This window comes from Hemiscyllium ocellatum, chromosome 14 (genome assembly GCF_020745735.1).
Source record: "Hemiscyllium ocellatum isolate sHemOce1 chromosome 14, sHemOce1.pat.X.cur, whole genome shotgun sequence".
NCBI classification, from domain to species: Eukaryota; Metazoa; Chordata; class Chondrichthyes; order Orectolobiformes; family Hemiscylliidae; genus Hemiscyllium; species Hemiscyllium ocellatum.
Genome location: NC_083414.1, coordinates 31,182,020 through 31,206,084, shown reverse-complemented (window position 1 = coordinate 31,206,084; position 24,065 = coordinate 31,182,020). Strand labels below are relative to the sequence as shown.

At 39.1% G+C, this 24,065-nt stretch overlaps 1 protein-coding gene across 3 annotated transcripts in view; it reads left to right on the top strand.

Moving 5' to 3' along the window:
• Positions 1 to 24,065, top strand: part of LOC132822334 (transketolase-like) — a 62,164-nt gene that overhangs the window by 2,780 nt on the left and 35,319 nt on the right. Inside the window, exons 1-8 of one of the 3 annotated variants that reach the window (XM_060835581.1) lie at positions 1,064 to 1,089; positions 2,052 to 2,169; positions 5,456 to 5,569; positions 5,938 to 6,035; positions 9,799 to 9,990; positions 14,735 to 14,862; positions 16,310 to 16,503; positions 22,679 to 22,843. In XM_060835581.1, the coding sequence (XP_060691564.1) occupies positions 1,082 to 1,089; positions 2,052 to 2,169; positions 5,456 to 5,569; positions 5,938 to 6,035; positions 9,799 to 9,990; positions 14,735 to 14,862; positions 16,310 to 16,503; positions 22,679 to 22,843 (1,017 nt within the window). In that variant the 5' untranslated portion in view covers positions 1,064 to 1,081. Of the gene's footprint in view, positions 1 to 1,063; positions 1,090 to 1,494; positions 1,546 to 2,051; positions 2,170 to 5,455; positions 5,570 to 5,937; positions 6,036 to 9,798; positions 9,991 to 14,734; positions 14,863 to 16,309; positions 16,504 to 22,678; positions 22,844 to 24,065 lie in introns of those variants that run through there. The other 2 variants (XM_060835580.1, XM_060835579.1) reach the window with 2 other exon arrangements.

Genomic DNA, 24,065 nt, shown 5'->3' with positions numbered 1-24,065 from the left:
AATAAGTTTTATTGCTAAATTATATTTTTTTTAAAAATCAGGTAACGATAGTCAATAGAAAAACCTGTGGTTGCATTTCATTGGCAAACAAATCAATGTTTGGTTTACCACTTAGATGACCTTAAAGTTCTGCTAGTGGTTGAGAACACAAGTTCAGGGTGCTGAGACCAATTGTGGAACCGCTGACCCAGTGAAATATGCTAATTCAGCACAGACCAGATATCAACTTACAGACAGTCCCATCTTTATTATGTTATTTATTGTATTTATTCTTTAACACATGGGGACATACTTGATTTTATTATGTTGCCTTGTCCAGTAGCAAGGAGGCACAGAACATAATTCAATATGAATAATTCCTTAGAGGGGTTTGGTTATAATACAAACAAAATTGAAGATTGAATTGAAGTATTTATTCAAATAGCCTGTTTACAACTGCTGATAAAAAATAAATGTGCTAATTTATGCAAGCTGAGTGTTGTTTAACCATGGAAAGTGTGTTGCAGAATCAGCATGGACCTTATCTTATTAGCTGCCATTCCAAAAGCAAGCTGTCAGAAAAATAATTGGTCGTCTGCTTTATGCTGGCGTCACTATGGGTATGGTAGCATTGTGGCTATGCTGAGAGTATAGATCGTCTACTAATGATTTGAGTTCAAAATCCAACATGGCAGCTGCATAATTTAAATTCAGTAAAATAACGCTGAAATACAATAATAGTATCAGTAATGGTGACTATGGAAACATTAAATGTAAACACATCTTATTCACCAATGTTCTTTTTAGGGTAAGGAATCTGCTGCCCTTACCTGTTTCTCCCTATATGTGATTCTACATTCTCCTATGTCTTCTGGACTCTTAGTGCTTTCTGAAATGGCCGAGCTGCTGGGTTATATTCACCAGAATGAAGGCTGACCATCACCATCTAGAGGATATTTCAGATAGGTAATAAATTTTGCCCAGCTAGCAAAGTCAACATCCCATATTTTTTAAAAACTGGAGATATTTTACTTTAATTCTTATTGCCTATGTACTGTTCCAGGTATAGGTCACATTAACAAGATGCAGAATTGATGGAAATATGGTTAAGTATGGCATGAAAGGATTAAGGTTTGAGTATGTTAAACATTAATATTAATAAATGTTTGGTTTGCCTAAGTATTCCAGTTCCATTCGAGGTTTTGTCTGATGGAATTGAGGATATAAGCAACATGGAATGTGTTCTAACCTGCATGAGACGTATGGACTAAAAAAAGTTGTAATGTGGATTGCTGCACCAATTTATTGATCCAGTGAAGTTTCTGTTTAAGTAAATAAATGTTTCTATCTACTTAACAAATTAAAATATTGCTCATTAGTTGTGAATAATATCTCTGGGGTTGGACAGCATTTCCTTCCAGATGCTAGCAAATCAAAGTCTGACAGAGCAAATATTTTGACTAATTTTGATTGAATTAATGTTTTTACAAGTTTGATTTTTGTCAAGTTTGAATTCTAGGAAGAGAAGGTCATGAATCCAAGGAATGGTGGCACCTGTGCCTTGAAGTAATTTTGAATTATTGTTTTGTTTCTTAAAAGTAAAACTTTATATTAGTTTAACTGAAACTTTACAGCATACCATTTTCTGTTTGTTTTTGTATATTTGAGATACTAAGAAAAATTCATTTCCTCTGTAAAAAAGAAGGAAAGAGTTAGTTTAAAAGGTGCTCAGAAATCTGTGCTTTCAGTTTATTATGATTTAATAAGTAATGATGAGCTTATTGGTACTCTGTATATTCCCAGATTTTCCTTGTTGCAAAGATTTTACACACAAATCAATACAGCACAGTTTTACATTATTTTGGTTTTAAATGTATTCCAGCTTTGCAAATTTTAAAAATAGCCTGCATTTCTGAATGCAGTTTATTGGGATGATATTTTGTAGGAGTTGCTGAATTAAGATAAAACAAATCTCAAGTTTTTGCTTACTCTGAAAGGAAATGCTGCAGAATTGAACCATCAATAACAGAGCATGAACTGTGTGACGTGTCAGCATGTTGTTTGATTTACAGACATCCCACATCATGCTGCAGTTGCGCCGAGATTATGTCTGTGCTATTCTTCCATGCCATGAAGTATAAACCACATGATCCTAAAAACCCTAACAATGATCGATTTGTACTCTCAAAGGTAAGAATTGCTGCTGTAAACATTACAAATATGCCTTGACATCATATTTTACATTAAAATTTATTGTATACTTAAGTTATCAATTTGCCATTCAGGAAGGGCTGTTGAAGTTTTATCTGTAGCAAGTGAAACTAAGAAAGCAGGTATTTACATGTAACGTAGTAATCTTTCCTGAGAATCACGGACCTATAAATTTAGTATATTATTGTATAGACTGGTAAATTGAGAAGATGTAATAATCTGAGATTTTCTTGTTAAAAATTAACATAACTAAAATTTTGAATGAGAGGCAAATGCATAATGACTGTTTAATTTATAGCACATGGATTTTGACTCTACAGCTTTGTGCTGATTTTCAAAATGAATCTTATCTGAAATGCAAAATAATTGTTCAGTTAAAATCCTTTCAGGGAAGTATTATGTATGAAATTACTTATCAGATGAAAAGGGACAAGAACAGCACTGCTACCAACTAAAATGTGAGCTGAAACATTTGTAACTATATCGACAGTTCACCAACCTTTTGATTAATAAATAAAAAGTCATTTAACCTTGTTGTAAAGAGACACTTTGAAGCTTTTCATCTTGCACCCATAGTAATAATTTGCATGAAATACCAATTGAAAGGAAAGCAACATGTATACTGTAATGGTTTGAGTTAGTTGACAAGTAGATTCTGATTGATAGAGGCATTGCCCTTAAAAATTAAACCAGAAAATCACTTCCACCTATTTGCTTTGTTGAAACAAGCATGCTATGTGTTCATGTACTTTCATGTACCTATAAAGGACAGAGCCATGTGTATTAATGTATTTAGCTTCCAGATTCACCCTGCTCAATATTGGAAGTTCCTATAGACAATCTTAAATAGGTTGGCATCATAATTCTTCACATAATTGTGAGTATTTAGCAAATGTTATCCAATTACAGAACTACGTCTAATGTTGCACACTGTTTTGAGTTTTATAAGCGGGGGCTGCTTCTGTACAGTAATTCCCTTGCCTGTTGCAAACAACCAAAAGGATACACTATTTGACTCAGCATGACAGTCTTTGGAGTGTATGGCTAACCTAGTATCATACTGGCTCTGAAATTCATATATCTCATTTGCATAGTCGGCAGAATGACTTTTTGGCTTGACAGCAGCATTTTCTTGCTGGCAGGCACCACTTGTGCTATTGCATAGGACTCACATGAGCAGCTATTTTCAGATATTGCTCAATTTTTTGCATGGTTCTAGGATAATTGGAGATAAACTGGGCACTTCTCAGAACCAAAGGTGACAGCTTTCGGCCACTTCGTTTGCTTACATGATACAGAGTGAGAAATAATCTGACTGAGGTTGCAGGATAGAATTGATGTGCCATATTACAGCATCAAGTTTGCATGGTGAACAAATGGTTCGGGTCATCCTCACTGAACAGGGCCTGAGCCATTCTCCCCATTAGCTAAGGCAGGAGTTACTGTCTCTGGAAGGTCTGAACAGAAGGTTAGTAGGAAGTGACACTGCAACTGGGGAATGAGACCTGAATAGAATGAACATTACTATTATAACGAACATTTGCCAATTAGATAATTTCTTGCAAAACAGTTTTATTTAATAAAGATTTACATTTGCGTGCATTATCATATCTGTGTTTCATGTGCTATGAATTACTTGAAGTTTGTTTTAGAGACAAACCTGTGGCTGTTTTGTAGTGACCCTTACCATCATTATGTATATAATGATTCTTTTATTATGGGTGAATCAGGTTTTTTTTAGAAAAGCATTTGTTGCTATCTTGGCCAGTTAGAAAGGTCCAATGTAAATACAGTTGTGTTTGAAATTAATGCTTTCCTTGGATATTGTGGCTTTAAGTTTAATGGAAGGTGATTATTGAGTATATTGTTGAATTATTCTGATTCTGATTCTGTGTGAATTCAAATTCTCCATTTTGTCAGCTCAAGTGCAGCAGGTGATATTACAATGCAACTATACCACCTAATGAACGAGTTAATGAGAATGAAAAATGAGTCCTTGACAAACAAAAAGTAACCCCTGAAAATCCAAAGGTCACTCTTGGGAGAGCCTCAAGAGCTGCAGTTGTGAGGAAAGAAATATTTTGATCCCTGTTATGACTGCAGTGTGCCATGTATAATGTCATACATTTGGCTGTATAATGTGTGCTAATTGTAGTATTAATGATTGCTTAATCAATTTGGGCGGCACGGTGGCACAGTGGTTAGCACTGCTGCCTCACAGCGCCTGTAGACCCGGGTTCAATTCCCGACTCAGGCGACTGACTGTGTGGAGTTTGCATGTTCTCCCCGTGTCTGCGTGGGTTTCCTCCGGGTGCTCCGGTTTCCTCCCACAGTCACAAAGATGTGCGGGTCAGGTGAATTGGCCATGCTAAATTGCCCATAGTGTTAGGTAAGGGGTAAATGTAGGGGTATGGGTGGGTTGCGCTTCGGCGGGTCGGTGTGGACTTGTTGGGCCGAAGGGCCTGTTTCCACACTGTAAGTCTAGTCTAATTTCTCTTTGCATTTGAACTGTTGATCACAGCATTGCCATAACTTCAATCGTGTATCTATAACGTCTGGGCATTTATACAGTATATGTCAGCAAAGAGGTTGGAATTTGGAATGGACCTGTTTTTGCCTTTATATTCATTCTTTCTCATGGGATAAAGTGTGGTGAATATATAACGCCAGAGGACAAAGTCACTTAGCCATTCTTCTTCCATTGAGACATGCCCTTAACAATTCCTTGTTCATTGAGACATTTTCTCTCTCTTGCAAAACAGAGGTGAAACCCTGTTGTGTTCTAGTTTATTTTAGTTAATTCTGTTCCCTGGTATAAATGGGCTCCAAGCAAGTCTCTGAATGACCAAGTAATCTGTTGTATTCTGAAAAATTACAATTATAAATGGATTTTCAATTTTTAAATAATCTCCACCTTCAGATTGACCAAACTGCTTCTTTGAGGGAGGGGCAAGATGCTGCTTCCAAATTTCTTGCTTACCGCCTCTCCCTCAACAGGCTGCAAGTCCGTGGAATGATGCTGAAAATATTGAGAGCAACTGACCCTTTTGTGCAAAGAATTCTTGGCAACCAAGCAAGGCTTGTGCATAAGACACTTATAAGTCTGGTGGAAGTACAAGCATTCAGAAATTTCTGTGTTGATATTTGATTCCAGTATTTTACAGAATTGGGCATGAAAAACACAACTGATCACCTATGACAAAGTTAAAACTGCAAGATGCATATTTAAGGAGTTTGTGTCAAAATTCTATTTTCTGTGTTTCAGGGCCATGCAGCTCCAATTTTGTATGCAGCTTGGGCAGAAGCTGGTTACCTGAATGTAAATCAGTTGCTAACACTGAGGAAAATGGGTTCCATTCTTGAAGGGCACCCTGTTCCGGTGAGTCTTAAGAAAATATCGCATTAATTTACTTTTAGAAGGGTTCTGAAAAGAAAAGGTAATCTTTTAAAAAAAAAGACATACCATCAGCATTATGTTAGAAAATGGGAGCAACGAGTGTTGCTCCTTGATTTTCCAAACTTTGCAGCCTGGCTCAAGGTAGGTGCCTGCTTTCTGAATCCATGACAACATGCTTTAGGAAACAAAAAGCTCGAGGAAGAGTAAGAGGAGCTACAGACCTTAAGATACTTGACACCTTCTTTAGAGTTGGGGGAGAGAGAGAGGAGTGATAAACATTTATGTCTATTTATATAATTGATATTTATCTAAGGCTGCTTACGTGGGTATTGTTTTCTATGTCTTTTCAGAAACTAGCTTTTGTTGATGTTGCTACTGGATCCTTGGGGCAGGGTCTAGGAGCTGCTGCTGGCATGGCTTATACTGGGAAATATTTTGATAAAGCCAGGTGAACGTTTTATATCATTATCTCTCAAAAATAGCCATTATCTGCTGTTTGTATTAAATGTTATGTTTTAAATAAAATGTGTTAATATGTTGAAAACTTAAATCTCCAATCTTCACAACACATTTCAAATCCCTCAACCCCACACCTAGTTGATAAAGAGTAGCAGATGCATCAGAGCAACACAACCAATAAGTTTTCCTTCTAAGTCTCCCACTACACTGACTTGGAACTCTATTGCTTCACCATCCCTAATCGTTCTTTAACTAACTGAGGACAATTAAGTGTCAGCCATACTGCGTGGGTTTGGAGTCATGTGTACACCAGACCAGGTAAGGATAAGAGTTCCTTTCCTAAGGAATATTAGTGAATCTCGTGTTAATCAGAAATAAATTCAGCTTTTAATGAACTCAAATTTCACCATCTGCCTTGGTGGAATTCAAACTTATGTCACCAGACATATGTCCTGTATCTCTGAATTATTAGTCTAGTGACATTATCTCTACACCACGTCACCCCATAATCTTGGAGCTCCCTTCTTACCAATACTGTGGGTATACGTACAGCATGTGGACTGCAATGTTTCAGGAAATGACATACCATATTCGCAAGGGTCGCTAACAATGGGTGGTAACAATACTTACATTCCACTATTGAATAATTCTAAAAAAAACTCGTTACCTTTCTCTTTCTATGTTAATTTAAATCTACTGTAAGACCACGAAACTGAAAGGCTGATCTTTTATTTTTCAAATTTAGAAACTAGCAGGATATTCAGACCTTCATTCTTTGCAAGCCACTCAACTAATAGATTATAGTTAACCAGACCTCACCATCAATTTACTTGCCTTTGATTTAGATCCTTCCCCTTTTTGCCTGACCAAAAAAAAATTATCCAGTTTCAGTTTTGAAAATTTCAATTCATCTGATTTTCGTTGTCTTTTTGCAAGGAGAGTTCCAGATTTGCACCAGCTTTGTATGGAAACGGTGCTTTCTGATTTGCTCATAAATAGCAAAACTCTCATTTTAAGAGTATTCTCTATTGTTTTGGATTCCTTTGCCTAAGGAAATTCTTTCTCTCTATTAACATCAATTGAGTCTTATTTTATCATTCTGAACGTCTTTACCAAATCACTCTCAACCTACTCACACAAACAAAATCTGTGGATCTTTTTTGGAAATATAAGCCTTAAAGCACTTACTCTGGTAACTATGGGCTGACTCCATTTCAAAGACAATATATATTTCCAAATGGTGCAGTATTGCAAATGTGGGCCCAAACAATGTTCTATCCACCTGAGCCATCATTTAATCTTTTCTCAAGGGAAGTAGATTTGAAAATGATGTTTTGCTTGTCATTTTGATTATTTTATGTGCCTATGCACCAATTCTTAGTGGTTTGTGTACATGGATACTTAAATCTTTTTGCTGCTTTACAGTTCATTGTTAACTTCAACTTGCTCCATTCACTTTGTTCTCATGTAAGTCTAAATCAGGCATCATAATATTTAGACTCAATGCATTTCATTGTATTGTGTTAAAAGTTACTTTATGCCATTATTGCATATGGTGCTACTTCATAAAAGCAAGATAACTACAAACTCTACTACTGTAGGAAATAGTAAAATGCTGTAAAGCTGTTGAAAATTTGGAAAGTTTTAAGTGAGGGCAAGTGGCCAGGTGAGGGTAGAACGTTTAGACTGATATTTAAATTCGCTGAGATGACCAGGGTGTGTCAGAACATTGTGTTGTTCAGGATTTAATTTGTTTGTATTTATCCTTGCAATCTCTGTTAACGTTTTTAAATGTTTGAGTCATCATTTTGTCAATATTACCATATGGTTAATAAATCCGCAATTGTCTTGGTTTCTTTCTTTTGGAAGTTCACCAACTTTAGTTAGTATATGGGGTCCCAAACCTGGCACAACAGACTCTGGTGAAGTTATGATGCATCAGTTATTGTGCATGAACTACTGCCAAAAGATCCAGTCACTTTAAAATAAGGAAATCTGCTTAGTCATAGTGACTATCTATTTTAGTTTTGATAGCTTTTCTGTTGAAGAGCTTACAGTTTCTTCTTGCAACATATTAAAGTAAGGACCCATGAATAAGAGACCTTTTGGGACTATTATAGTACTTTGATTTTTTGTTTTGCTCGTTACACCAGATTTTAATGCTTTACTTAAACAAAACAGAACTAAGCAACATCTTATATACTTTGTTCTGATGAGTAAAGTAACTTATTTTTGCATAATAACCACCTTGCAATAGTCTCAGCAGTGTTATAATATTACAATAGTGTTACATATTCATTGAACATTGATTATAAACAGGAGACTGGTACTACATTTGTTATGACTACAATCCAAAATTGACTAAAACAGTGTCTTCAAAAAGCTTAATTATGTATGTTAAATAATTGTTTTACTGAAAAGTGTAAGCTCGTAATTCTCAACTCATCATGGATCATATCCTGTCTCTGGGTATGATCTGCTGTATTTTCAAGAAAGTAAATGATGATGTTAAGGTACAGTACTGTCTTTAACAATTGAGTAACCTAAATTGTGTACCAATTTCCAAGGATGTATCATTAGGGCTGACTCTTTTCTGTAGTTACCTCCCAGTATAATATGCCAAATAAAGAACAAGTTTGTCCTTATTCATATGGAGATATTAAGTTCACCATTTTCATCTCAACTCTGAAGAAATAGCCATTTGTGTTTGGCTTTTTATGGGAATATTGCGTTATTAAATCTGAAGTGCTGATTGAAAAATGCTTGGGCATAAGCACTTGGGCAGCATAGTGGTTCAGTAGTTAGCACTGTTGCCTTGTAATGCCAGGGTCCCAGGTTTGAGTCTGTCCTCTGACTACTGTCTGTGTGGTGTTTGCCCCTTCTTCCCAAGTCTGTGTGGGTTTCCCCCAGGTGCTCCAGTTTCCTCCCAGAGTCCAAAGATGTGCAAGTCAGATGGATTGGCCATGCTAAGTTTCGCATTGTGTCCAGGCATGTGCAGGCTAGGTGGGTTAGCCATAGGAAATGCAGGGTTGCAGGGACAGGATGGGATGCTGTTCGGAGGATCGGTGTGGATTCAATGGATGAAATACCCTGCATCCGTACTGTAAGGATTGTATGATGTCATGAATAAGCAGGAAACGTGACTTTGTTTACGATCAGCCTCAAATTTTTATTTATTTAAATTGGATAAATCAAGGCTGATTGCGCAATTTTAAAAACTGGTGTGAAGGAAGAATTTCAACTTCCTTGTTTTGTATTACATTTATTCGTAAATGGTGAAAAACCCAAACTTGGATGTTTTTTATGGTCTCTCATGTCTTTTCACAAAATTATCTCAATTTCTGTGGAACTGAAAGAAATGTAGCCCACTTTAAGGCCAGTAGGGTGGCTCAGTGGTTAGCACTGCTGCCTCTCAGCGCCAGGGCCGCAGGTTTGATTCCAACCTCAGGTGACTGTGTGGAGTTTGCACATTCTCCCCGTGTCTGCTTCGATTTCCTCCAGGTGCTCTAGTTTACTCCCACAATCCAAAGTTGTGCAGATTAGGTGAATTTGTCACGCTAAATTGCACATTGAGTTTGGGTGCATATCGAGTAGATGAAAGGGTCTAGGTGGGTTACTCTTCAGTGCGGACTTGTTGGGCCGAAGGGCCTGTTTTCACACTGTAGGGATTCTATAAAAGTATTAGAGTCAGAGGTAGCCAATATATTAACCTCGTGTGGAATTACTGATTTTATTTCCCTTCCAACCTCCAGTTACCGTGTATTCTGCCTGTTGGGAGATGGAGAATCATCTGAAGGCTCAGTCTGGGAGGCAATGGCGTTTGCTTCTCACTACAGACTCGACAATTTATTGGCCATTATTGATGTTAACCGCCTGGGTCAAAGTGACCCTGCGCCACTGCAGCACAAAGTTGAAGCCTACCGCAAACGTTGTGAAGCTTTTGGGTAAATTTTCAACTTGGTAGTTTTTATTCCGTATTTCACGAGATGACTGCTATAGGAGTAAACAAAGAGTAATATTTGACCTTTCAATTGTGGATACTTGGATAGGAACCTAAGTTATAGGTTATGGGGGAAATGACACAGTGAATAAAATTTCTAAATGTAAAAATAATAAATTATAAACGGCAAAATCCATAGCAATATCACTTTTTCATGTCACTTTTAACTGATTTTCTCTTGAAAGATTTGAAAATTAATAAACCAAATCAAATCACATAATAGAATAATAATCATAAACTGAGATGAGGAGGTATTTCTTCAGCTGGACAGTGGCACTCATGGTCGCAGAAGACTGTGGAAGCCAAGCCATTGAATGTATATAAGACTGTGAAAGACAGATTCTTGATTGGTGAGGGGATGAAGGATTATGGGGAAAAGGCAGGAGAATTGAATTGAGAAACATATCGTCCATGATTAAATGGTGGAGTAGACTCATGGCCTAAATCTGCTCCTAAATCCCACAGTCTTATACGTTAGCACTATTATATTTTTGCCATGTTTCTGATTTGAAAACTTGTGAGACCATTTTCATAGTGAGTGGTAGTGTTAAGAAAGAAAACTTTATAATTAAACCATGCAAAATTTGCTCTGAAAAGAACAGTGGTTACCAAAAGAGTTCCTTGGAATTTGTAGGCCTCAGGATGGTCTACACCTGAACCTGAGGGGCACCAGTATCCTTGGGGGGAGGTTTGCTAGTGCTCTTTGGGAGGGTTTAAACTAACTCTGCAGGGGCATGGTAACCTGGACTGTAGCTTTAGGGTGCAGGACCTTGAGTGTAGGGAGGTTAGGAACATGGCATCGATCTCGAAGGAGGGTGCCTGTAAACAGGAAGGTGGCTTAAAGTGTGTATACTTCAATGCCAGAAGTATAAGAAATAAGGTAGGTGAACTTGCAGCGTGGATTGGTACCTGGGACTTCGATCTTGTGGCCATTACAGAGACATGGGTAGAACAGGGACAGGAATGGCTGTTGCAGGTTCCAGGGTTTAAATGTTTTAGTAGGGTCAGAGATGGGGGTAAAAGAGGGGGAGGTGTGGCATTGCTTGTCAAGGATAGTATTACAGCGGTGGAAAGGACGATGGAAGACTTGCCATCTGAGGTAGTTTGGGCTGAGGTTAGAAATAGGAAAGGTGAGGTCACCCTGTTAGGAGTTTTCTACAGACCTCCTAATAGTCCGAGAGAAGTAGAGGAAAGTATTGCGAGGATGATTCAGGAGAAGAGTGAAAGTAATAGGGTGGTTGTTATGGGGGACTTTAACTTCCCAGATTTTGACTGGGAAAGCTATAGCTCGAGTTCGTTAGATGGGTCGGTGTTTGTCCAATGTGTGCAGGAGGGTTTCCTGACACAATATGTAGACAGGCCAACAAGAGGTGAGGCTATACTGGATTTGGTTCTAGGTAATGAACCAGGCCAGGTGTTAGACTTGGAGGTAGGTGAGCACTTCGGGGACAGTGACCACAACTCGGTGACTTTTACTCTAGTGATGGAGAGGGATAAGTGTGCACTGCAGGGCAAGAGTTATAGCTGGGGGCAGGGAAATTGATGCGGTGAGGCATGACTTAGGATGCATGGATTGGAAAAATAGGCTTCAAGGGAAGAACACAAATGATATGTGGAGATTGTTCAAGGAACAGCTAATGGGTGTCCTTGATAAGTATGTACCAGTCAGGCAGGGAGTAAAGGGTCTTGTGAGGGAGCCGTGGTTTAATAAGGAATTGGAATCCCTTGTGAAAGGGAAGAGAGCGGCCTATGTAAAGATGAGGCATGAAGGTTCAGTTGGGGCAATTGAGAGTTATAAGGTAGCCAGGAAGGATCTAAAGAGAGAGCTCAGGGCAGCGAGAAGGGGACATGAAAAGTCCTTAGTTGGTAGGATTAGGGAAAACCCAAAGGCTTTCTATAGGTATGTCAGGAATAAAAGGATGACTAGGGTAGGTATCGGTCCAGTCAAGGACAGTAGTGGGAAGTTGTGCGTGGAGGCGGAGGAGATTGGAGAGACACTAAATCAATACTTTTAGTCAGTATTCACTCAGGAACAGGACACTGTTGCTGATGTGAATATTGAGTCACAAGTGATTAGAATGGATGGCCTTGAGATATGTAGGGAAGAGGTCTGGGGAATACTGGAAAGGATGAAAATAGGTAAGTCCCCTGGGCCTGATGGCATTTATCCTAGGATCCTCTGGGAAGCTAGGGAGGAGATAACAGAGCCATTGGCCTTGATTTTTATGTCGTCGTTGTCTACGGGAATAGTGCCAGAAGACTGGAGGATAGCGAATGTGGTCCCCTTGTTCAAGAAGGGGAGTAGGGATAGCCCTAGTAACTATGGGCCAGTGAGAGTCACTTCTGTTGTGGGCAAAGTCTTAGAGAGAATTGTAAGGGATAGGATTTATGAACATCTGGATAGGAATAATGTGATCAAGGATAGTCAGCATGGTTTTGTGAAGGGCAGGTTGTGCCTCACAAACCTTATTGAGTTCTTTGAGAAGGTGACCAAGGAAGTGGACGAGGGCAAAGCAGTAGATATGGTGTATATGGATTTTAGCAAGGCGTTCGATAAGGTACCCCATGGCAGGCTAACGCAAAAACTACAGAGGTATGGCATTGAGGGTGCATTAGAGGTTTGGATTAGGAATTGGCTGGCTGGAAGGAGACAGAGGGTAGTAGTTGATGGTATAGGTTCATCTTGGCATGCAGTTACTAGCGGTGTTCCACAAGGATCTGTTTTGGGACCATTGCTGTTTGTCATTTTTATAAATGACCTAGAAGAGGGGCTTGAAAGCTGGGTGAGCAAGTTTGTGGATGACACAAAAGTCGGTGGAGTTGTGGACAGCGAAGAAGGATGTGGCAGGTTACAGCGGGATATAGATAAGTTGCAGAGCTGGGCAGAAAGGTGGCAAATGGAGTTCAATGTAGCTAAGTGTGAAGTCATTCACTTTGGTAGGAGTAACAAGAAGATGGATTACTGGGCTAATGGTAGGCTACTTGGTAGTGTGGATGAGCAGAGGGATCTTGGTGTCCATGTACACAGATCTCTGAAAGTTGCCACGCAGGTAAATAGTGCTGTGAAGAAGGCATATGGTGTACTGGGCTTTATTGGTAGAGGAATTGAGTTCCGGAGTCCTGAGGTCATGTTGCAGTTGTATAAGACTCTGGTGCGGCCTCATCTGGAGTATTGTGTGCAGTTTTGGTCGCCATACTATAGGAAGGATGTGGAGGCATTGGAACGAGTGCAGAAGAGGTTTACCAGGATGTTGCCTGGCATGGTAGGAAGATCGTATGAGGAAAGGCTGAGGCACTTGGGGCTGTTCTCATTGGAGAAAAGAAGGTTTAGGGGAGATTTGATAGAGGTGTACAAGATGATTAGGGGTTTAGATAGGGTTGACAGTGAGAACCTTTTTCCGCTAATGGAGTCAGCTGTTACTAGGGGACACAGCTTTAAATTAAGGGGTGGTAGGTATAGGACAGATGATAGGGGTAGATTCTTTACTCAGCGGGTTGTGAGTTCATGGAATGCCCTGCCAGTAGCAGTGGTGGACTCTCCCTCTTTATGGTCATTTAAGCGGGCATTGGATAAGCATATGGAGGTTATTGGGCTAGTGTAGGTTAGGTAGGCTTCGGTCGGCACAACATCGAGGGCCGAAGGGCCTGTACTGCGCTGTGTTTTTCTATGTTCTATGTTCAACATTTGACTACATTATTCCAACACAGCAACCCATTCTGCAATTGACTAATCAGCAGCAGACATGTAAACTCATGCTGATCCGCTACAAATACACGTCCTGACCATTTGGTAGAAATTATGGCATGTATACATTCTCCACTATATATTTTTACCACTTACACTTATTCGTATCTTTCTGACTTCATTATTGCTTCAAATAAAGGACTTAAATACTTTGATGAAGGCGTACTTCATGTTCAGTTCCTTGGATTCCTAAATGTGCTCTCTAATGATTCCTTTAATGTGCAGGTACTTGACCTAGGCAATTTGATGTAATTTAGAATGCGTTAGATCCTAAATAATTAATCAATTGTTTTATTTTAACACCATGAATGAAGCATTTAGAAAATCATAATGTGATCAGACAAAATCAGCTTAGCCATGCATCCTGCAACTAGCATATGTTCTGAGGACATGGGTTTGAATCACACATGGCAGTTGGTGAAATTTAAAGTCAGCAAAATAAAATGCTAGATTCATTGTGAACATATGACTACTGCTAAAAATCCATCCATTTCACTAATGCTCTTAGGGCAGTGAATGCTTGCATAGTAAATGATGACTACATTCCATAAATGAATTTTAAAAAGGATGTGTTTATGACAGTATAAAAAGTCAGGAACTTCCTTTAGAGCCAGATAGAATGCTGAGATTATGACAAGGAATGGATGGAATGATTAGCAGATTTAGCAAATAATTATTTCTTTTTGTATTTGTGTTCTTTAAAGACAATTGTATTTGCATCTGCCAAAGAGTGCTTTTTTTAACTGAACTCACTTCCATTTTGTCTGTTTTTAAACTCCCACTACTGCAAATAGTATGTGTATTCTTTTGCGTACAAATACATTGTATAGCAGGAAACCGACAATGGTATCATGCATTTCTCTCCTTATGTTTTACTGCTCAGATTAGTGTTTGAGTTGAGTTGTTATGGCTTAATTATGAATTCTAAACTCTTATGGTACAGCTGGACTACTGAAGTGGTAGATGGGCACAGTGTTGATGAACTCTGCAAAGCCTTTTGGCAGGCCACCATGGTCGAAAACAAGCCATGTGTTATTATTGCTAAGACCACTAAAGGAAAAGGCATTGAAGGTATACTGAATACATACTGGTTTGTATGGAACTGTTTCATTTTGTTTTAGAGAATTAGTCAATGCACTGAAGTGAAAGCAAACAAATTACTGTCTGTATTTTTGTTTCCCAAAAATCAGAACTTGATGATAATCATGCTCACTTCGCTGAAACCGTGTACTGGGATATTAACTGGTACTGTAGTCTAAAATTCACATTCTGCTATGTGAAGGTCAGAACATCATTCAGCAGCAGAAGTTGCAATTAATACATTTCTGGAAGTATGGGAATTCAGAAGCGACGTGTCTGTTAAGCTGCTGATGAGAAGTAGGCTTTTCAGTGTGAGCAGAGACTTTAAACCTAGGGCAAAAAAAAGTCATAAGCAGATTCATATTTTGGGAGGACTGTGGGCTGTTGTAAGATTCATAACTGCTGCTTGGGAAGTAAGAACTGATTGTGAATACCTGATAAAGCAATGTGAACAAACTGAATAGAGAGAGTGGAATCTATTCTTGAAATTACTGATGTACAGAGTAGTATATGCATGTGTGTGATCAGAAATACCATCAACTTTCAATATCAATAATTGTGAAGTGGTAAGGTTTGGCAGGACCAATAAGTGCATCTTATATTTGAGGTATAAGAGCAAAGAGATCCAGGGCCACATCATTTGGCAAATAATGTCATGTGTTAACAGGTGAAGAGAACCTCAATAGAGAGCATACCTCCTCCACTCTATTAATTCAACGTTATTGCATTTATATAGGTTGTTCTTTGAGGCTTGTTTGAAGCCTCATAACTATAAAATTAGAAAAAGAAATTTCTGTTTGGAGCTTCCATTTTGGTGCGAGGCCTCCGGTTAATCTACATCTAACAACCTGCTCTGATAACATGTTTTCCCATCAGTGACAAAAGCTGTCACAGATGTTGATACAACCAATAATATTGTAAAAGAAAAATTCGGGTTGCTCTTCTGTTTACCGCCACCACCCCCCCCCCCCCCCCCCAAAACCAATGTAAACAGTTTTAAAAAAAATTCAAGTATGACAGTCAAAATGAATTGTAAGATAACATACAAGAAAAATTTTGGCCTATTTCAGTCTGGAACTTCTGCGTTTCTTTACTTGGTAATGAAAATGCATGATATGTGACATGGATGAGTTTCAAAATTGGAAGTCTTCCCAAATTTTCTCATCAGTAATGTCGCATTATTCCAGAAAGTCAGAGTTACTGACCAGAAAATATATCCCAATGTGATTGCTGAATCCTAAATATTATGTTTGATATGCAGTGAGTATCTCCTGAATGATGTGTGAACAATTCGAGGATCAGAGGCAGAGCTTCTTGATGGTATATCACATCACTTCAACCAGGATATTGATTTGTGACTTTTCAAACTGTTATTCTTTTTGACTTTGACATTATGGATGTATATGGTATTAGCCTTCAATATTTCAAATATTTTCAGGTGTTGAGGATAAAGAAAATTGGCATGGCAAGGCCATTCCAAAAGATAAGCTGCAAGAAATTATTCAAGCAATCAAATGTAGGATCCTAGAGGGCAAGAAACTTACCCCAGGGCAGCCGGTGGAAAGTGTATCAACTGTGAATATTGAAGACATCCAACTTGGTGCGCCACCCAAATATAAGCATGCTGAAAAGGTAAACATTCAAACTAACATTATACATCTCTAACATTCTGCCACAAATGATCTGGAACCTTGGTTATACAGACAATGGACCTGAAATGCATGCCGTCTGGGAGGGTTTAGTGATCAGATTACTCAGTATTTGTGGCAGGGTGGTGGGGATTAAGGGTATAATTTGAGCTCACTGGTTTTCATCTGAAGAACAAAACCTTAAAATAATTAAACCGTTCTTTTTCTTCAGTGCTACACATTGATGAGTTCCTGGACAAGAAAGCTGTCCTAAATTCTACTATGGGTCTTTTGAAATCCCCAGGACAATTCTGATAAAGCATATTCAGTTAGAGAAGGGATCACTTGATTTAAACTCAGTGTTTGCACTTTAGTAATGAAAGAAAATTTCCTGCTTTTATATGTTTGGCATTATTCAAGTGGTTCAATTATTTTTAATGCACTCGTGGATGTGGGCACCTCTGGTGGTGAGCGTTTATTGCCTGTCCCCAGTTACCCTCAAAAAGGTGGTGGCAAGCTGCGTTCTCGAACTCCTGCAGTCCATGTGCTGTTAGTAGATGCACAATGCCCTTAAGGAATTCCAGGATTTTGACTGAGTAACACAGAGGGAACTGTGATATATGTTTAAGTGAGTATGTTGAGTGGCTTGAAGGGGAACTTGCAGGTGGTAACGTTTCCATGGAACTACTGCCCTTCCCTTTCTCGGTGGAAGTGGTCATGGGTTTGGAAGGTGCAGCCTAAACATCTTTGGTGAATATCTGCAGTGCATCTTGTAGATAGTAGCAGCAGTGTGTACCAAATGTTGGTGGTGGAGGGAATGGATGTTTATGGATTTGATGCCAGTCAAGCAGACTGCTTTGTTCTGGATGATGTCAAGAGTCTTGAGTGTTTTTGGTAGCGTGGAGAGTTTTCAGTCACAATCCTGACTTGTGCCTTTCAGATGATGGGCAGGCTTTGTGGAGTCAGGATGTAGTATTTCTAGTCTGTGACCTGCTGTTGTAGCCACTGTATGTATATGGCAAGTCCAGTTGAATCTTTGGTCAGTGGTAATTCCCAGGATGTTGATAGAGGGGGTTTCAGTGATGGTAACAGCATTGAATGTCACCAAGTGGTGGTTAGATTCTCTCTTTTTGGACATATCATTGCCTAGTGTCTGTGTGGCACAACTGTTACTTGGCACTTGTCAGTGCAGGAGATTGTTCAGATTGTGTTACATTTGAACATGGGCTGCTTCAGTTTCTGAAGAGTCACTAATAGTGCTAAACATTGTGCAATCATTGACTAATGTCCCCACTTCTGACCTTATGATGGTGGGAAGGTCATTGATAAAGCAGCTGAAGATGGTTGGGCTGAGACACAACCCGAAGAGGTGCTCTGGAGCGAAGATGACTGACATCCAACATCCACAACAATCTTTGTTTGTTCTAGGTCTGACTCCAATCAGCGAAGAGTTTGACCCTGATTCCCATTGATTCCAGTTTTGCTAAAGCTCCTTATGCCACACTTGGTCAAATTAACTCAAGGTTAGTTGATCTCACTCACTTCCGAAATTCAGCTCTTTTGTCCATTTTTGAACTTACACTGTAATGAGGTCAAGAACTGAGTGGTCTTGGCAGAATCCAAAGTAGGTATTGGTGAGCAAGTTGTTGCTAAGCTAGTGCTACTTGATAGCATTGTTGATGACCATTTCCATCACTTCCTACTGATATTTGAGAATAGACTGATGGGGTGGTAGCTGCTTTGTTGGATTTGTCCTTTTTTTGTGTATAGAACAATGTGGGCAATTTTACACATAGTAGATGCCAGTGTTGTAACTGTACTGGAACAGCTTGGCAAGGGCAGTGGCACATTCTGGAGCACAAGTCTTTAGTGCTATTGACAGAACATTGTTGGGACCCTGAGTCTTTGCAGTATCTATTGTCTTTAACTGTTTCTTGATATCACATTGGTTGAAAACTGGCATCTGTAATGCTGGGGACCAGTGGGAGGAGGCCGTAATGTGTTGGCACTTCTAGATAAAGACTGGTACAAATGCTTCAGCTTTGTCTTTTGCGCTGATATGTTGGGCTCTTTCATCATTTTGAGGATGGGCTTATTTGTCGAGGCTCCACCTCCAGTTGTTATTGTTCACTGCATTTAGAATTGGATGTGATAGGATTACAGAGCTTAAGTCTGATCTGTTGGTTGAGGGATCTCTCAGTTCTGCCTATCACTTACTATTTATGTTATTTGGCATGCAAGTACTTCTGTGTGGTAGCTGCACCAGGTTGACATTTCATTTTTAGGTATGCCTGCTACTCTTTTGGCATGTCCTCCTGCACTCTCCCTTGAACCAGAGTTGATCCCCTGGCTTGATGGTAGTGATTGGTAGAGGTTGCAGATTGTGCTGGAGTACAATTCTGCTGCTGTGATGGCCCACAGCGTCTAATGAATGCCCAGTCTTTGACAGCTCTGTACAAAGTCTGTCCCATTTAACATGGTGATATTGCTACACAACACGATGGTGATATTCTTAATTTGGAAGCAGGATTTCATCTCTACAAAGACTTTGCGGTGGTCATCCTTACACTTATACTGTCACCTGCAGCTGGCAGATTGGTGGGGATGAGGTCAAGTATGTTTTTTCCCTCTTGTTGGTTTCCTCACCACCTGCTACAGATTCAATCAGCTTCAGGACCAAACAGCTCAATCAGTAGTGCTAGAGCCACTCTAGTTGGTGGATATTGAAATCCCCATCCAGATTACATTTTGTGCTCTTGTCATTCTCAACACTTCCTCCAATTGTTGTTCAATATGGAACACTACTATTCATCAACCATAGGAAGATGGTACGTCATAATCAACAGGAGGTTTCCTTGCCCATGTTTAACCTGAAGCTGAGATTTCATGGGGTCCAGAGTCAATGTTGAGGATTCCCAGGGCAACTCCCTCTGACTGTATACTAACATACCACCACATCTACTGTCTGTCCTGCTTGTAGGACCGGAGATATCAGTGATGGTGTTGGTGATATCTGTAAGGTATGGGAGTATAAATATATCAGGTCGTTGATTAGTTAGTCTGTGAGATAGCTCTCCTAATTTTGGCATTAGCCCCCAGGTGTTAGTAAGCAGTACTTTGCAGGGTTGATAGGGCTGTTTCTGCCATTGTCATTTCTGCGACCTAAGTCGATGCCAGGTGGTCTGTCAAGTTTAATCTCTTTGTCAAAACTCCATTGCAATTGATACAACTGAGTGGCTTGCTGGGCCATTTCAGAGGGTACTTGAGAGTCATATAGCTTTTGCTCTGAAGATTTTTATGATGCATCTCGTGTCAAGTATATATGTGGCCTGCTCACGCTAACGATGGAAATAACCATGTTACTCTAATTTATGATGAAGTCTCTGTTTGTGATCATAAGCAATAGACAGACTTACTTTATGATAATTCAGGTGGTACTATGAGGAGGAGCAGATTGCAATATCACTGTCAAATGATAATTTAATAAACATTTGGAACAAGAAATAATTGCTGTGCTCTGGGCAATGACTGGAAGAGTGGGACTAATTGGCAAGGTCCTTCAAAGACCCAGAATTATCATGGTCGATCAAAGAGCCTCTTTTTGTGCTGCATTATCTTATGGATCTTAAAGAAAAGTCATTTTTCTTTTATGTTAATGGAAGTCAGAGTCCTTTGTTTTAAATGGCTCATGTTTCTTTTATGACACTAATTACTTCAGTGATCAAACCAAGAATAAGGGTTAACCAGTGTTTGGCAGATTTTGCTGAGAAACAATAGTTTAGTGAGATATTTGTGATGTTATTTATTATTTAATGTTCAAATTAACCAACAACCTATGAAGAGGCTCGGCTGTTCCTTCGTTGTTCATCTGAAAATGCCTTCCTGAGACATACAGAATTTCAACTAAGAGGTGTACGTTAGAATATGCAGTGTAAAATTATGTACAGGAAATGAAACAGAAGAGAAAAGAAAGATAGGTTTAGGAAAAATAAAAGTAATAATTATTCATTTTACAGTAGAGAAGGAAGCTATTTGGCCCATCATGTCTGTACTGGTTCCCAAAAGAGCAACTCCGCTTGTCCCATCCTCCAACGCTATCTCTGTAGCCTGCTAGATTCATCAATCTCGATTGTATACTCAGCTCTCTTTTGAAACATTGTATAGAATCCACCTCCGCCACTCTCCCAGGGAGCGCATTCCAAATCCTAGAAACTCTGTGTAAAGAAGTTTCTCCTCATCTCACTCCTTGTTCTGAATCTCTCCAGAATAATTAAACGCTCATGTTTGATGCCAGAAGCTGTGTTTGTCATTAAGATATATCACTATGTTAAAAATGTGCATGCATTGACTGCATTAGCCTTAAGTTTTCTGATAATCTTTTATATTGGGTAAATATGAAGCTTTATGTGATTTCCAATGCTGACTCTATTGGTGCAGTTTGTGGAGAAGCAGGGAATATCAGGCTGCAGCTCTAGTTTTCTTGTTTTAACTGTGTCTGTGTGGACTTAGGCTTTGTTGTTCAGCTTGTTCTATAATAATGCTGTTGAAAAATCCGAGTCATTTTAACCAATGGGAGTAGACTCGCTGTTTTGCCCTTTAGTAATCTTGTGGAATAAGCAGTGCAATGTGTTAGAATTTGTTTTTTATTTAATCCTATGCTGTTACATTAGAATCAGAAATAATTCAGACAAAATGTGGGGTGCAAGTCTGTCAGAGAATCCAAGTTGTAACTTATTGGCTCACTCCTTGTAAATTGAGCCAAAGTTGTGATTCTTGCTGTTCAACAGGTGCAATTCAACATTTTCTTTTCAGTTATAGCTTGATCCCAGTAGAGTTTCTTCTCTATAAATTTTGAGTATTGCAAACTAGTGAGAAATGGAGGAAAGCTTGATCCAGATTGCATAAAATGAAACACATGAAATCATGTACAGCTTATTCTGCTATAATTTCGTTAACATGAATTCACTGTAGCGCAATTGTCGAATTAGGGTCACTGTTTCTAAAGTGCGAACTTTTAAAACCTATGTTGGCTATGACGCGATTACATCGTCTACACTTTTAGCACTGTTTCTAAAGCACAATTTTTCTCTAATGTGGGGTAGCACAAGGACACAACCATTGAGTTATTTAAAAAACTACTTTTAATTGTGTTACAGCCATGTGCTTATGTAATATAGTTCATTTACATCCTTTTTGAAGGTTTTAGATGACCCAAGATTACTGTATCATTTCTTGTTACTTGGTTACAGTGTACAGGCAATTCTGGGATAACGTGTCGGCAGTGCGGTTTGATGATAATGTTGCTGATGAATTAGGGAACAATATTTTGGAGAACTCTTACCTCTGTTGGCAACAGTGTGATTCCAGCGGAGTTCAATTTGCTGGCTTTGTACTATGCATGCGCCGTTGTACTATGCATGCGCCGTTGTGCGTGCTGAAACCTCTGCTCCATTCTGCCTATGCGCCGTTGTTCTTGCTGTTCTGCACATGCGCGATGTCGACACTGATCTTCGTGCTTTCTGCGCACGCACTGATGTCAACTGCAGAAAGAGCAGCTTTCTGTGAGAAGTACTGTAGAAAGCATCTTTCTTATATTTTTTTAAATGTACTGTGTTAAATTTACTTTTTTGTTTCGTTAATAAATATGATTTCAGCCTCCATTAAGGCTGTGCTATACTTTGCATTAGACTTTTGAGTGATTTTTGAGCTATCGTAAATGATTTTTTTGCTGGTCTGCCCTTAACCCCCACTTTGCCCGTAGGCCCCATTGTTTCTGTTAACCAATTTTCTATTAAGTGAAGTTTTGCTGGAATGCAACTACGATCTTATAGGAGAACTACCTATATTTAAACAAATATTTCTATTTTCTTGAGGTTTTCTCATGTTTTGACAAATAGTTCCACTTTTGAGGCATGTGTGTTGCATGTAAATATTTTAGAAGAGTCTCTGCACGTCACCTTTTACTGAGGGTTGAAATAGAAACATTTCATGGACATAAAATAAATTTCTTTTGCTCTTCCCTTCAAAACATATTTTACGGAATCTCCTTCAGTATATATGACCAACATACATCCTCGAAAGGAATAACCTACTGCTGTATCAAAGCTTCATCCTTTCTAAAAATGAAAATTAAGTATTCATTTATTAAGTGCAATGTACCTTTTCTTTTATTTTTGCAGGTAGCCACACGAAAAGCCTTTGGAACTGCCCTGGCAAAAATAGGTCATAGCAATGACCGTATTATTGCATTAGATGGGGATACAAAGAACTCAACATTTTCAGAAATGTTTAAAAAGGAATACCCCAAGCGTTATATTGAATGTTTCATAGCAGAACAGAACATGGTAATTTTTATTTTACTACTTTATTTTCTTAAGTTCCACAGACAACCGGAGTAGATGAATTCCACATAACATAAGCAAAACCAAATTGCTAGAGCAGGTCTGGCAGGATCTGTGTAGAGAAAGCAGAGTTAAGGTTTTGAGATTGTAAGTTTGTTTGCTGAGCTGGTGGGTTTGTTCCCTGATGTTCCTTCACCATGCAAGGTAACATCGCCATTGAGCCTCCGATGAAAGGTAGATGTTCTGTCCCACTTGCTATTAATGTGTCTTTTTTTGTCGTGGTAGGTGATATCATTTCCGGTTCTGTTTCTGAGAGCTTGGTAATTGGGTCCAAATCTATATGTTTGTTAATGGAGTTCAGTTTGAATGCTAGGCCTCTAGGAATTCCCTTGCATATCTTTGGTTAGCCTGATCCAGGATGGATGTATTGTCTCAGTTGAACTGGTGTCCCTCTTCATCTGTGTTTATGGATACCACTGATAGTTGGTCATGTTTTTTGCTGGCTTGTTGGTGCTGATGTATCCTGGTGGCTAGTTTCCTGCCCGTCTGTCCAATATAATGTTTGCTGCAATCCCTGCAGGGTATTTTATATATGATGTTAGTTCTGCTGGCTGTGGGTACACTGTCTTTTAAATTCATCAGGAGCTATTTCAGTGGGGTGGTAGATTTGTGGGCCACCATCATGCCTAGGGGCCAGAGTAATTTGGTTGCCATCTCTGGAATGTCTTTGATGTTTGATAAAGTGGCTAGCTTCTCTGGGCATGTTGTGTCTTCCTGTTTAAGTCTGTTGTGCAGGAATCAGTGGACTGCATTTATCAGGTAACTGTTGTTCCTGAGTACATTGTCATGGTGTTTTTTCTCGGCTTCTTGTTCCTGGGTGCTGCAATGTGTTGTAGCCTGTTTAAATAATGTCCTCCTGCAACTCCTGTAGTTGAGTATCTGGTCAACTTTCCTGTTAACAGTGGGCTGCAGCTCTCCATTGGCTTTTCGTTCTACTGTGACATTTAGGAGGGTGAGTTGGTTATTGTTCCATTCCTCTTTGGTGAATTTTATCCCAGTAAGGATGGTGTTTATGTGCTTGTGGGTTTCTTCTAGTTTGCCCTAGTCTGATGAGAAATGGGTCAGCTATGTGGATGACACAAAGCTTGAGTTGGATCCTGAGGAGGACTGTTCGTTCTAATATCTGCATAAGTGTTTCTGCGATAAGTTCTGATATTGGTGATCC